The sequence below is a fragment of the Nyctibius grandis genome, chromosome 2, assembly GCF_013368605.1.
Source record: "Nyctibius grandis isolate bNycGra1 chromosome 2, bNycGra1.pri, whole genome shotgun sequence".
Classification (NCBI taxonomy): Eukaryota; Metazoa; Chordata; class Aves; order Nyctibiiformes; family Nyctibiidae; genus Nyctibius; species Nyctibius grandis.
This window is the reverse complement of record NC_090659.1, coordinates 19,562,274-19,577,760: the sequence shown is the minus strand read 5'-3', so window position 1 is coordinate 19,577,760 and position 15,487 is coordinate 19,562,274. Positions and strand designations below refer to the sequence as shown.

The 15,487-nt window shown below is 41.5% G+C and overlaps 1 protein-coding gene across 8 annotated transcripts in view; it reads left to right on the top strand.

The window, feature by feature from the left end:
• The first annotated feature begins 2,353 nt into the window (after nucleotides 1-2,353).
• Nucleotides 2,354-15,487, top strand: part of SYNJ1 (synaptojanin 1) — a 65,564-nt gene continuing 52,430 nt past the window's right edge. For 7 of the 8 annotated variants that reach the window (XM_068395603.1, XM_068395602.1, XM_068395601.1 and 4 more), the window contains exons 1-2: nucleotides 2,354-2,434; nucleotides 3,761-3,906. In XM_068395603.1, the coding sequence (XP_068251704.1) occupies nucleotides 3,783-3,906 (124 nt within the window). In that variant the 5' untranslated portion in view covers nucleotides 2,354-2,434; nucleotides 3,761-3,782. Of the gene's footprint in view, nucleotides 2,435-3,760; nucleotides 3,907-14,903; nucleotides 14,975-15,487 lie in introns of those variants that run through there. The other variant, XM_068395604.1, reaches the window with a different exon arrangement.

Sequence of the window (15,487 nt, the reverse complement as noted above, 5' to 3'; positions counted from 1 at the left end):
GCCTTTCAATATATAAAAGGCCCTTGTAAGAAAGATGGAGAGAGACTTTTTACCTTTTTACCAAGGCCTGTAGTGACAGGACAAGGGGCAACGGTTTTAAACTGAATAAAGGTAGATTTAGATTGGACATAAGGAAGAAATTCTTTCCTGTGAGGGTGGTGAGACACTGGCACAGGTTGCCCAGAGAAGTTGTGGATGCCCCCTCCCTGGCAGTGTTCAAGGCCAGATTGGATGGGGCTTTGAGCAACCTGGTCTGGTGGAAGGTGTCCCTGCCCATGGCAGGGGGTTGGACTAGATGATCTCCGGAGGTCACTTCCAACCCAAACCATTCTATGATTCGATGATTCTATAATTACATTTTCAACTGATGCACTCCTCTGATGTTTTGAAAAGTCACTAACCAAATCATGTAGTCCACTTTCAACTGCATAATAATGATTAGCTATCAGAAAAAAATTGTATTACCCTGAGGCAAAATATATGCGTTCATAAGAAAACAACCACACATGCCATCTGAATCTATTTTATTTGTTGAAAAAAATGTGATTAAACTTTATACATCAATTGTTTTTACACAAGTATATATCATTTTAGCCTTGAGTGTATTTTGTAAAACAACCTTTAAATTGCTGTCCCTGATAGTGATCTTTATGCATGGATAAAACCAGGACACACTTGCTTTGCTTCCACAGCAGCCACATTGTCATTCTTTTATTTTTACATTCTCATCAGTAAAAAAGTTTCATTAGTTTCTTTTTGATGCTATGCTAGAGATGATAGTTCAATTACATGTGAGCATCCACCATGAGCAAGTGAGAAAGAGCACAAGCTGTAATAAGCTGTTAGCAATTATGCATCCTAGTAATTTTAAACCCCATGAAACTTATACTTGAATAGTCTTTTAAAATATCATACTTTTATTTATCGATAGAGCATTTTCACTGGGGTCGTCACAATGTGCATAGGAAGCTGGCCAGCTAAAAATACACAAGCATTTCTTACACTGTAGTTTACATCATAAATATCTGCTCCGGGTTCTCTCCCACCAAGTGTACTCAGCTGGTACTTAGACTATGGTAGGTATGTGGGATAAGACCATGTTTAAATCTCAAAAGACTATGTATACAGTCTACTATTTCTTTAGAATAGACCAGAGCTATTCAGGGAATATAAATGAAACATAACTTTTTGTGTTTCAATATAAGGTTTGTAAGAAACAAAAAAGGTCTTTCCGTTTTTAATTTTTACCCTTCGCAACGGGAATTGATCTTGGACGAGAAGGTAGTGGGAAGAAATGCTACAATATAAAACCAAAGATGGCCCAGCTCTTGCCTCAGGAGGTAGCTACGCTTCTCACACTTGCCCTTATGCATATGCTTTGGTTCAAATTGTAGTCTCAGCGAAGAGAGTTTCTGCAGTTTTTCAGATTTTGTCTTTTCTACTTCAGCTCTCCACTCAAACTGCCGTCCTGGCCCCAGCGTTATCTGAAGTGCAGCAAAGCCCACTTCTCTCTTGATTTTAGCACGTAGCGCTCAAACCTGCCTTCTGTAGTCTCCTCAGCAGCTTGCAATGTATCACCAACACAACACGGCAAAGCTCCTGTGAAGCGGTACTCCTCCGCCACTCACAGCCTGCCAGGCTGAATGGAAATTTCCAAAGAGATGCTTACGGTCTGTCCTGAGAACTTTTGAAGCCTGTCAGGAAGAGTCAGGCTTTAGCCGTGATTCAGTGCTCCCCCCCGACGCCAGGCACCCGGCGAGCATCCGCACTGACAGTTCAATGCCCATTGCCCATTTTGCACAGCAAGGTTTTCCAGTTTGCGCTGCTATTCGGGAGCCTTTCCCTAAGATTTGTCTCCCTGCTGCACCTGTAATAAAAACACAGCCGGGACTGGGGCTGGCTGTGTTTTAACAGAGCCTCGCCGTGCAGCCGTAGCACGTTTTCCAATTTTGAAGCCGGCCATCCAGCACCGCCACCAGACAACGCGAAAGGAGAACTTCTCCTAAGGGCTCTCGTCCTGCTTTTCCCCAAGGGCCCAGGTTTCCTCAGGCTGAACTCCACCGGGACAGCAGGGCTTGCCCGGCGCTCAATGCTCTGCCCCAGCGTGCCCCTGACAGGGCCTACACGAGCGGTGCCGCTCGCAGGAGCCCGGGTCCGGCAAAGCCTCCGCCCAGGCCGGTGCCGCTGCTCCCGCGGGCCGACACCTCCCTGCCCGTACACCAGCCCCTCCCGCCGGTCAACCACCCTCCCTCTCCCCGCGGGGCGGTTAGGGCCGCCCTCAGCCCCGCCACCGCCCCCTCACGCCCTCTACCGACTTCCGGTGGCGGGAGGCGCAATGCGGAAGGGACGGCGGGGCCGGGGCGGAAGTGAGGTCCCGCCGGCTCCCGCGGCACGGAGCGGAGCGGGCGGCTGTCGGTGGCAGGTGGCGCGGCCGGTGAGGGAGGCGCTGGTACCGCTGCGGAAGGGCGGTTGGGGGGGGGCGGCAGCACCGGGGGGCGCTCGGCGCCTGTCAGTGCGCGGCGGAGCCGGCCCGGCTGTCGCCGTTGCGGGGCTCGGCGGCGCCGCTGGCGCCAGACAAGATGGAGGCTCTGTCAGCGTCGTGGGTACCGGCGGCAGCGGGCTGTGGCGGGCGGCGGTGCGCGCCTGCCCCGGGCGGCAGGTGGTAGCGGGGCGGGGATCTGCTGGCCCGGCGCCGGCTCCGGGGCTGCCCCTCGGCCGGGCGGTGGCAAACGCGCGGCTGTTTGGTGGCCCCTTTCCTCCTGCCCGGCACGGGAGGGGCTTCGGGCGAAGGGCCGGACCGGCGCCGCGGCTCCCCGGGTGGTGCTGCGCCCGCAGAGGCTGCGCTGGAGGGAGGGGGCCGGCACGTTCCGTACCGGCGGCGTCAAGTCCCTGACCGCCCTGGAGGTTACGGACACTGAGCTGAAGGGGAAGGGAGGGGGCAGAAAACCCTGCTCGTGGCTTTAAGTGAGAATCTTCTCTCGCACTATGTTCCCTGAGCTTAAGCCCTTAAAATCTGGCTGCTCTCGCGTTTGTTGATAGTTTCTTATTGTTTGGGGTTTTTAATTGCTTTAAAGAAAGATCTTATCTCTGTGGCTTACGGGCAGTTTCACTAGTACAATACTGCAATGTTTCAGTCCTCGGGCACTGCAGGGGAGGGTTTAAACCCAAACAAAAACCTGCTTTCGTTTAAAAAAGAAAAACAAAATAGGTTAGCGTTTTTGTGTGATCTTTTAAAACGTCTTAACAGCTTTAGTGTTTAAAATATACTGTCCTTTTGTACAAGGTCAGAATCAGTAAAACAGATCTAAAAATTGAAGCGTGCCCAGGCTTCTGGTCCTCTGCATTTGGTGTTAGTTTATGATTAAGATAGTTGCCACTCTTACCTATTTATGGTGGCTAGAGAACCTTACTTTCATTCTTTTTTTTTTCCAAAGAAGAAATGCTATTTATTAAGTATTGTGAAAGATATTCTTATTGTCTCTGAGAAGCTGTTAAATAAATCCTTTATTTTGAAAGGTGTTTCTCTGGGTAATTGTGTTTTTGAAACATTGTTATGTTGTCTTTAGATACTCCCTATATTTGTTTTGGAACATGAGATAAAAGAAGTCTCATGAGGTAGAAAGAGTGAGCAGGTCTTTTTTTGTTGTTTGTTTTTGTTAAACGTGTAAAATCCCTAGGAAAGGGTGCAAGTCAGACCGGCTCTGCAGAAGGTATCTGGAAGCACAAGAAGGTTTCACTAACATCATCTTGTGTTGGACAGGACCGCCTCTGATAAAGGCAAAATGGCTTTCAGTAAAGGATACCGTGTCTATCACAAGCTGGATCCGCTTCCATTCAGCGTGATAGTAGAAACCAGAAACAGAGAAGAATGTCTCATGTTTGAATCCGGAGCTGTGGCAGTCCTCTGTAAGTCGATATGTTTTGATAACTACAATGTAAAAAGTTAGCAGACTTGACATTGTGTAACCTCTTTATTTATGGAATATAAAGAAGCAACTATTCTGTTTTCTTATTTGCTAATGGAGAGGCTTCTGATTTAAATGAGGGGGGAAAAAAAGACATTTTCATATCTTCATCTGTTGAGAGAGAATTTTACACAGTTACATTTCATCATGCATGTATATTTTCATGTACTAAACTTTCTTCTTCTAGTAGCTTCCAACATCTTATTTCTTTGGTTCTGCATTCCTTTTGAATACATGAGAACTCATTGAAAAGCTAATTCTCTATGTTGTGTTTATAATAAAAAATTCTATATTCTTAAATGGTATATCATCTTAGTTTGTTTTTTAATCTCATTTTGTATCGTGATTTTTGATGGCTTTTTGATTTTTAGCTTTATTTTGTCCCTGTATTTTTAACCTGTCTTGAGACTCTGTATTGATTTGTCTTGTAATAAAATGAGTAATATTTGGAGCAAGGTGTCTTGCATTGCAATGTTATTTTTACATGTTTTCAGTGATAAATGCATTACATGTTTCCCTTAAATTTTTTTGCCCCACCCCACCCCATGCCTTTTTTTTTTTAAGTCGTAGTTGAAGGAGGACACTAAAATGAGAAGTGCAAAAGAGATCTGTGAAGCCTGTAGATAGGGGTTTAAAATGTAGTTTGGTTTGTATTCTTCAGAAAGTCTGAGCACCTGGTTGCACAGGGTTTCTAAGCTTGTTTTTGACTCTTTTATAGAAAGCTTTCATACCGTGGAAGTATTTTTTTTTTTAAGTCAACAACTTTTTGATTAATTCATTCTGATGCCTGTTTGTGGTTTTCTAGCCTAGCTATTCCGAGCACCCAATCAGAAAATGGGAGATTTGATTCACTGCCTGAAGTCTGAGTGGCCTCAAAAACCTACCTTTCAGGAGAATGCTCTGGCTTTGAGACTGTGGAGTAGGCTGAATGGGGAGTGTGTTCTCTAACAAGACTCAGAGTTAGAAATGTGATTTCCAAAGAAGAGTGGGACTTGAGATACATTTCCTTTCTTCAGTATTTGCAGTTGGTTCTCCTATATGTGAGTGTGCTCCTTGGCAGTGGCATGTTCTCTTTCTGAGGCACCTGACTGTCCCGGTGTTCTGTGTAAGGTACTTAGAAGTTGGGCCATAGAGTCATCTGTACTGGACAGGCTGTATGAACAAGTGCTCTCTAGCATACAGCTTAATCTGCATCTTTAATGTGCGATTAGAACAAGCTGCCATTAATTGTTAGGGGCCTAGCAATGGGACATGCCAGCACGATTGACATTAGAGCTGCAATTGTATGATGAGTCAGGTAAAAACCAGTGTGTGCTTTTCTCTTATTTTTGAGAATTGTTTTTTTCTGATACAGTTTCTTCTTACTATGTATTTAAGTAATCTCATTGATTTTGCCAGCAATATTTGAAAGGCATTGCGTAGTGTGGATTGGGTTGGAAATAAGTGTCCCGTCATAAAGCTAGTGAACAAGTTCAATGAAAACTGTGTAATGGCGAAAAATGCTTAAGCTACTTAAGCTGCTTAAGGAGCAATGTATTAAATATAATTTATTCCTGAAAGTTATGCTCAAAAAGTACAGTAAGTTAGTAGGTTTCTTTACCATGAAACATGGCAGGCACCTGGATAAACTTTCTTCTCTAAAAATTAAAAAACATATCAAAGTTCATGCCCTCTTCTATGCCTCATGTTGTTACCAAACAGAGGAAGCGGAACCTGAAGGAAGTTTGAAAGCCTCTCTCCTCTTGGGTTCTGTACTTAGCATGTTATTAATCTGTAAAGTTTTGCCCTTGGTATTCTAATTGGTAGGTTACAACATAGTAAACATTCATACTTAGCTAGAAGTAGTTACTCTGAATATTGTTTTCAGACAACTAGTGAACTGCTAGCTCTTTTTCTGTCTGGTAAATGGGCATATTTTCCCGATGCATATTTAGCTGCGGCATTTTGCTTTAATTCCGTTTTTTCCACCCAAACTCTTTAGGTACTGCAACATGATTCTTTTGTTAATGGTTGAAAGATCACAATCATACCCTTGAACTGACAGCAGAAAAAGCACTAGAGTTCCCTAGATCGGGATTTTTTTTTCTCTTTTTTTTGCTTGCTGTTCACTTCTGGTATCTATTCTTTTTAATAGATATTTAAAGGAGTACAATTATTAGCGCTTGGGGAAGATTTGTAAAGTACTATTTCTCCATCTCTCTAGTCATGCTACAGAAACCAGTCAGAAGATTCTAGTCTGTAGCCTTACAAACTTCTGGATATTGGTACAAATCTAAAAGCCAAAGTTAATGAAAGACTGGCCCTTTGGGAAGATGACCCAGATGTTTGTAAAATCTGTGTGAATAGATAGAAAAACGATCAGATCAAGTATGTATCAATTTAAATCCAGAACAGCATCACTTTAAACTGTTAAAAACCTCATATTTTTTGCTGATGGTGCTCACACTTCTTATACGCTACAACAAGTGACAATACTGATCTCAAACTGTTAGACGTTTTTCAAAATATTTTAATAAATACTGAAGATAAAATAAGATGTTCAGTCTTATACCCGATCATAGTTCTTACCTGTATGTAGAATGCATAATATAGGCACAAGCTAGTGAAATACACTTTACCATTAAAAGTGATTCCTGTGGTTCAGTTCCGAGAGCCTTAATGAACTGCATCTTCTGGGGTATTTGTGTATAGAAATTTCGTTTTGAAATGGGCTAAGAGAAAGGAATGAAAGCTTACTGATCCTTTAAATGTCATCTTAAAGCTAGTACATCTGTCATTTTGCTGAGGGAAGGATAACGGTATTAACCTTCATCCCCTTTATATTCAGTGAAGCATCGCAAGATGATTCAGAGGGTTTAGTTAGGCCTCTGTATGAAATGCTATACAACTCATACGTTGTGTGATTTTCAGTGCATATTGTACATGCACAGAATCTGTTATTCAAGTCAACAAAATAAGATGGAAGAAAGGAAGAGGGTCGAAGGGGTAGTTCATAGAAGTGGTTGTTGCATAATCGTTCAGTCTTAATGTGGAAGCAGCCCAAGCCACGCTTCTGCTGGGAGTGTTCTGTGTACTGCTTGTAACGTGGATTAGCTAACGTTACTGTGACCAAAACAGCAGAGAAATACTTTGCTTGCCTTTATATATTCAATACCTCTTTTATCGACTCACCCCTAGTATTGGGTTGGCCCAAGATATTGAAGTCTGATCCTGTCAACTTGCTTCTCCAGGCCTTGTAAGATCACTTAGTTTTAAATGTCAGCACATTCGCTGCTGATTTGTTTAGAATTTAGTGGAAGGATGTCATAGATCTATTTTGTCTGATTTGGCATATAAAATAGAGAGTATATTTATTCTTTGAAATAGGACTCTCTAATGAGATATCTTACCTGTAAAGATTTCATTGACTGAGCAGGAGGTTGTTCTCTCTCCCTGTTCCTCTCTGGTGAGTCACAACGAAATGAGTGGGAAGCTGTCTTTACTCCTGTCGCCTGCGATGAGTAAAGGAGAATGTTCTGTTGTCTGGGAAAATACTGAGCCCTGAGCAGAGAGAGCAGGAGCTTTGTGCACATCCTTTGACTTCAATCTTATGGTAAAGCTGAGAAGAGAGCAGGTGTGAACAGGCAGAGGCACTATGCCCACCCTGAGCCTTCTGTAGAGCTAGATCAAGTAAGAGCTGTAATAACCTGTGTGCAGCAGGCATCCTTGTATTCATAGTCATGTTTAGCAATGCTACTCTACCACTCATTCACATTCCACTTCTTTTTAAAAATAAAATTATTCCACACTGCATTCCTGGGGGAGGGGGGAGCAGGTATGCTATTATCTATCCACAGTAGCAGATGGGATTTAGTAGTTTTGCAGGAGATTTTGTTGATACGGTGCTTGAGGAAGCTTAGACACCCAGAAAAGAAATGTACTGACAGATATATTTGATGAGCACCTGCTATATGTACATAATTGTTAAGGAGGGTAACATTCTGTATGCTCACAACCAGAGGTTTTTTTCTTTGATGTTTGCTGCCACGGGTAATAAACTGCCACTGTGTGATTCCCCCCACCTCCCCGATCATGTTTGTACAGAGTTTTGAGTGGAACCACATCCCCTTCACTAAGGAAGGAGAATATTTCAAAATAAATTACACCATTCTGTTTTTCATGATGGGATCCTATAAAATAAACTTAATATGAATATTTTCTGTTTATATACATATATAAAGGTAAAAAAATAATAAGAATTAAAATTCCTCAAGCAGTAATTTATCCTCTGAAAAGAGTGTCTTTATGTTAGAGAGGAAAGGTCAAATACAGGCTGTGGTAGAAACAGTTTTTGAATGTATTTTGCTATATCATTATATTAATCTGAAGCCAATTTGAAGGGACCAGTGTGAAGGGACTAGAATGCAAAGGCAAACAGCAATTTCACCTTCCTGTCTTTATTACTGTTTTGACTACGTGTCATCTTCCAGACTACGCCTTCCCATTAAACAGTATCTTAAAACACTTAAGCTGCAGGGAGGCGACAGCTACAGTGAATGCCAAGGGCAGTCGTGCTGGTGAAGGAGGCTGTAACCTGTCCTCCTGTCATCAGGTGCCTTTACTAGGATTCTGCCAGAATTCAGAGTCCTTTCAAATCTAGTGGGAAGACGCTCCACTCGTTGCTTTCCAGGCATTTCCAACAAAATCACATGGTTTAACAAAGACCACGTATTCTAGCCTGGCACACTTTGGAAAGTACAAGAAGTACAGTAAGAATCTTCCCAGGAGATCGATGGAGGCAGTAACTCTTGCCTGGGAGGACTATGACCTCTTTGAATGGCATAATGGATCTGAAAGAATTTGGTCCACAGTTCTGGAAATATTAAAAAGAAGTTACTTACAGCCAAATCTGAAAGCTTTTTGATTCTTAAGGTCTATAGCTTTACAGCAATAGTAAAGACTCTTCTGTATGTGTACCCCAACCCTTTGCATGATTTTAACAAGGGATTTCACTGGCAACAAATAATTCTCTTTATGAACGTTCCCTTTTCAATTCAGTAAATTTTAATTTCTGTGGTAGCACACGTGACAGTAAAAAGTCTTGGTTGGACATCCAGTGAATGATAGCTCTTACTAATTAAAATGTCTGTTAAGAAGCCTATTTTGCATATTTCTGGAGTTACTCAGACATAATTTAGAAATACTAATTAGCATTTCTACATTTAAGATAATTTGGTAGCTTTTTTGCGTGCTAGCACATATTTAAATTGAAAATTTTGTAATTTGGTGAATTGACTTGTACAGGCAAAAATTGCGACGGTTGGCTTTCATGTAAAATAACTATATTTTAATCAAAGCATTCAGTATTAGAAGGATTTCTTTGTAGATTATTGGGGCTATAAAGTTTTGTTTTCAATGGAGAACATGTAACTAAGAAAGCCCAAATCTGATGGAAGGGAGGTGCTTGGAGGCTATTACATAGGTCAGCTTTGTTTTCACACATTTATTTCTCAGTTTGTTTTTTCCCCCCCTTGTCAGTGGTATTAGTTGAAATGGTAGATTTGTGAAGTAAATTTGCATAGTATTGAAAAATAGTGTTAAAGCAACCAAGCCTTTTATTTGCTCATCTGTTACAGTTATTTTTTTGTTGTTGTTCCAAACAGTGGGTTTTTTTCTGGTGTGTAGGATTTAAGTATGATTGCTAACATCTAGAGTTGTCTGGAGTTTTTTTCGTTGCTGGGTAGAGGTGATATTTTTATTTGGGGGTTCCTCCCTGTAGTCTTAAGATATGTGTTGATTATGGTAACATATAAATGTCTTTATGAAGTGAATAATGGTACTTCATAATTGGAACTAGCAAATACAGTGGGGAAAAAAAATGTCCTATTAATTCAAAGCAAATACAATATGAATTATGGGAGATTTAAATATCAGCTGTTGTTCAGTTTTATGTGCATCTCTTCATGTCAGCAAAGTATCAAAAGTAATAAAATGGTTCTTCAGTTGGTTGATTTATAAATGGAAGTGGTGACTCCACTCTGATTTTAATGACACCTATGTGGTAATATTAAAGTGTTAGCTTTAATTTAAATACCAAAAGTTTAACTGTCCTAATTTGACAAAAAGCTTGAAAACCTCAAAACAAACTGTGTAAGAATAGTTCATAAATTTTTCAGATTTAAAACTTTAAAGTGACAATGGCATTAGTTTTTTCTTGTCTAACTTAAATGAGAAGTCTTGTTTCTGAAGAAACTGCACATAATTTCAGGAGTGCATCTTTGTTCCCAGCTCAGTGTCCAGTGTTCTAGCTGGGAACTGTAGCCACTAACTTATAACGCGTCATCATGGCACCTTGTGAACCTATCAAGAAGAGAACATAACTGTAGAAAGCCTAAATGATAACTTTTAACATGATCTTAGCTTTGTAATTGTTAAAATTGCAAAACTAATTTCTAATCTGGAATTAAGCACAATACATGTTGAACCAAGTTGTCCTGAAGACTGGAGTTTTAATGGGGTGCCATTTGCGTAACAGTAAGAGGGCTGACATAATCCCTTTAAAATAATTCAATGAGTCAGTGATTGATAAGGTGTGATTATTACAGATGCACACTTGTGATTTAACTTGGAACAAATGAGATGTTAACATTTAAAAATACTATGGCCTATTAATTTTTAATAAAGATTGACTTAAAATTCTTTAATTCTTTTTCTCTTGACGCCGCAAATGAGGCTTGCTGGCTTTCTACAAGAATGCATACAACTTGACCTGAAAACCACATTAAAAGTGTTGTGGTTTTTTTTCTTGTACTGCTAAATAGTGAGTCATTATTTCTGTTTTAGAAATTAATCAACTTGAATCTAATTAATGCAGTGGGTTAAGTAGAAGCGGCTTTTAATTTCTTTTCTGCTTAACATTTGAACTGACACAAAGTAATAGAAGAAGTACTGCCTCGTAATGTTTTGTGGCCATCTTTATACACAGGCATACGTATGCTTGCATTGTCTATTGCTTAGTGCTCCTCTACAGTATAATTTAAAATCTGTTAAGTCTGGTGTTATGGATGAAAGTTGTCATTTCAACTGGTAATTTCTGTCTTTAAAAGTTGCATGTCTTAATCTGTTCTTCTTGGCAAGTGACAGTGTTTTATATTTTTTTCCAAACAGCATTAATTGTGTTTGCTTACTTCCAGCTATTTAAAGATTAATAAATAGAAAAGTCATTTTCTGAAGGAGAAGTAGGTTCATTAATTTGTAGGACTTTGTTTTTCTGAGTGCATATTTATGTTAGCTACATTTTTTTTCAAGGTATGGAGCTCATAAATCAAAGCCAAAAGGGTTCTCATGGCTGCAGGCCAACCTACCATTCCGGGAAGAGATGTTCTCATTCATTAAGAATGTTACAGAGGAAATGAGGAAATGCTGTTGGAAATGCTCTCTCCTTCTGTCAGGATTACCTTAGCCTTCCTGCGGTTTAACTTCTAAGCTGCAGTTCACCCCGTTAGTAATTTCAGCTGTTCATAGAGGAAACTGAAAGTTGGCTTTGCATACACTGAATATAAGATACTATAGTGATGGGGTTTTAGCCATGTATTTTTGTAACTTCAGTGGCTCTTGCACATCCAGCTGCTATCCGATGTCTTTGCGTGCTGAATGAAGTGAAAGAGCATAGATCTTTCACTTCTGATAGATCTTTTAGCCTGGAGAAGAGGAGGCTCGGAGGTGACCTTATTGCAGTCTACAACTACCTGAAGGGAGGTTGTAGTGGAGTGGGAGCTGGCCTCTTCTCCCAGGCAACTAGTGATAGGACAAGAGGACATAGCTTCAAGCTTTGCCAGGGGAGGTTCAGGTTGGATATTAGGAAGAATTTCTTCTCAGAAAGGGTCATTAGACATTGGAACCGGCTGCCCAGGGAGGTGGTGGAGTCACCATCTCTGGATGTGTTTAAGAAAAGACTGGACATGGCACTTAGTGCCATGGTCTAGTTGACATGGTGGCGTCAGGGCAATGGTTGGACTCGATGATCCCAGAGGTCTCTTCCAACCTGGTTGATTCTGTGATCTTCATGAAGCTTGCTGCTTTGGTGAAGAAGGAAGAGTTAAACATGATACTTATGGGGAGAATCTGGATGGTTCCAAAGTTGTTATTCACGGTTTGGAACGGAGTGATATGAAAACCTGCAAATTTAATTTTGGTGTCTTCAGAAATGGGAAATGCCATGTGCAGTGGCAGTCAGTAATGGATTACACTCTGGCCTGGGTGTTTGTTTTTTTTTTCTTTCAGCATCCATAAATGAAAGGCATCCTTGTGGCTGGCACTGGCGGAGGTGCTGGTTCAGGAAATTCTTGTAAATGTTTGGACGCTAAATGGACTTTTGGTCTAAACCAGCTGTACAACCATTTGCATGTTTTCATAGCATTACTGCTTGTTCATGTCCGGGCCCTGAAAACACCACCAGCTGCAACTGTCCACGTCCAGCCCCCTGGGGCTTCCCACACCCTGCCCACAGCCCAGGACCCCATTTCAGTCCCCTCAGGGCTGTCAGTCCCTGCCCCAGTGATGCCGCAGCAATGTGCTGGTCACCAACTCCCCACAGCTCTGCCCAGCCTGCACATGGGCCCTGCCGAGCCGGGCTGATGTCCCAGCCCAGCCTTGGCCTGTCCCTGTCCTCATGGCCTGCTTGGCCATCCTGGGACTATATCTGGCCATGGTTACCCTCACCAGGCCTGACCCTTGCCCACAGACTGACATCCTCGCCTGGCTTCAGCCCATCCCCACAGAGGTCCCTGATGTCCTGGGCTGGGGCTGCCCCCAGCCTGCCCTGCTGCCCTGGGGGAGTCCCTGTGGCTACCAGTGCCCTGGCCCTCAGGGAAGTGCTGGTCCCCACGGTGTCCCAACAGTTCCAGTGGAAGAAAATGGAAAGCAGTGTGGTGTAGCTGTGTCTTGTTCCTGATTTTATCTTGGTTTTCAGAAAACTCAAGTGCCTTTCCTTAATATTGTAGCACTCCTGATTGTGGGAAGTCCTGTATTATGCATTACCCCGAAAGCAGCCGGAGCATTGCTGCAGTCAGCCATCCAAAACATCCCTGAGTAGCGCGGGTTTGTGCTGCTGTGGTGGGGAAGAGGCAGCAGTGTGGTATTGTGGAGTTGCTCCCTTTTCTGCTATCGTTGCTAATTTTGTGACTGCTTTCTTTTTAGCTCGGTTTCTTAAGGAAAAGGAGGTTTATGTGGTAACCATTTTTTATCCCTCTGTATTGGCTAGTATCAGTCATCACCAAATCTCATAATTCTTTCAGGTTTTGTGAACGCTGACGGCTAGAGGTTCAAACGGGTTCCCTCAATGAAGGGGAATCTGCTTTACAAATTTATGTTATAAAGTTGTAACTCATAGTAGGCATGGTGTGCCTTATGGGAGGGTGGTAGGAGCGTGGTCCAGGTAAGCTCTTCTGCGTCCCGGCTGCCTGCTGCGGGGCCTGTTAAATGTACCTTGTGCCTAGGCTCGGGTTCTGTAGAGGCAGTGGCTGAAACCTGGGGATAGGTGAGGATGGGCCAGGGCAGGATGGATGAAGTGAACCTTCTGAGGTGTATGATGTTTGCCATTTTCCCATGTGAATTTTGGCCTTAAAAAACAGAAGATGGGAAAAGTGCAGGCGGTGTGAGATAGAAATACTTATGCACTCACTGTGGAAAAGCTTTGATCAGAGTTCACACTCTATTAGATCTAATGTAACCGAAAAACATGGCATGAAATGCTTTTGGTTGGTGCTTGGGTGCTTTGTTAAGAAAATAATAATTGACTAGCCACAGTAAGTTTTTCTGTTTCCATTTTTTGTTTGTTTGTTTCTGCAACCCTTTGCTGCTTTATTAGCAGTGGCCTTTTTTGTTGATCTGAATTTGCAAAGCCCACGTTACTTAATTTACTTCGGGCTTTTACTTATTAAGGCTTAGCAAGGATAACGGGTGTTCTATGCAATGGAAAAAGAGAATAAATCCCTAGAAGACAGAAAAGCCATTGTTCTGAAATGTCATTAAATGCTGGCAGGCACCTTTAAGAAAAATCCTGCAAAAAGTTTGAAACTAAACCTCATCTTTCATTAATGATTTTAAATGTGAAAGAAGAATGTGGCAGTTCTCTGGTTAACAAAAGCTGAGTTTAGAAGAGTACGTTGACATCATTAAATTCTTGCTGGAAAAATGGGTTGAAAGAACCAGGGTTTGAAGTTTGGAAGTTGTTCTTTCCAGCCTGATGGTGATCTGGTTAAGACAAACATGGTTTGGTGATGCTGACAAAATCACTGTCTGTAAACAATGTGTTTAGATTGGCTGTGAGTCTTAACACTTCTTATGGGTGAGGACTTTGGAAATAATCATGCTGCTATAACTCTCTTATCTTTAGCATCTGGATTACAGGAATACAGCGTATCAGTGCAAATAGTTAAAGAAGCTTTTTAAAAATGCACTTAATAAAAAATTGAACGAGCTTAGATTTCAGCTGAGGTTAAATAATTGTTTCATCTATATTGGAGTTACTGATCCACTTTAATAATAGAGCTGGCAGACATTTGAACAGAAAGGATAGGCTTGTGCACAGGCAGGGCTAGGCTAAGCTTAGGGAATACTCATTAGAAAGATTCACAACGGCAATTCTAAAGAAAATATAGCTAATGTAAGAGAGAGCACAGCAGAATGCCAGGGCAATAGGTGTTTCGATTTACACTTCTCTTATGTCAAATTCTGATTTTTTTAGTGTCAAAGTGAAAATTAATTAGCAGATGATTTCTGAGGAGGGAGAAGGTGCTGATCCTTGGTGACCCAGAAATCTCAATCCCTATGGATCCAGTGGCACAGCTGGGAATTGTCAGTCTTTGTGCTTCAGGTGCAGCCTCAGTCATGAGCAAAAGCGCAGGACAGGTGGGATCTGGTTTCTGCTCTGCAGCAGCTCTGTCACCTGGCTCTGCAGTCAGGCTTGTGGGCCTGGTTTTTCAAGTGCTGATTAAAGTTCTAAAGTGTACACTGACATTAACTCCCAGGTGAGTAATGGTAGATACACTTTAATTTCTTCTAAAATATTACAAATTTTTTTTTCAAAAATGTCAATGAAAATTGTGTTTTCGTAATCTAAGACATGGCTTTTAAATACCGTTATCTTGTGGACCTACAAGAGTTTTGATTTGCTTGGAATATATCTAAAACTAGTTAAAATGCACTTGTGATAATCTTGTTTACTTATCTGGAGATAAGACTGCCACATCACGGTTTTATTCTTGGAGAAAAAGGATTTTTTTTTTTCCATTAAAAAAACCCAGCATTTAGCACTACTCTAATTTTAACTAATTACAGGAGAGCATTCTCATGGAACTCATTTGCCTGTGTTTTAGATGCTTTTTATATTAGGAGATGATGAAGTTAAAAATGCAAACATTCTCCTTTAATATCAATTGGAGTTTCTGCAAGTCCTTTTTTTGTTGCCTAAAAACATAGCGTGATCACTTTGTCATACAATCAAATACTAATTTTCCATTATAAAATGCCATATGCTCATA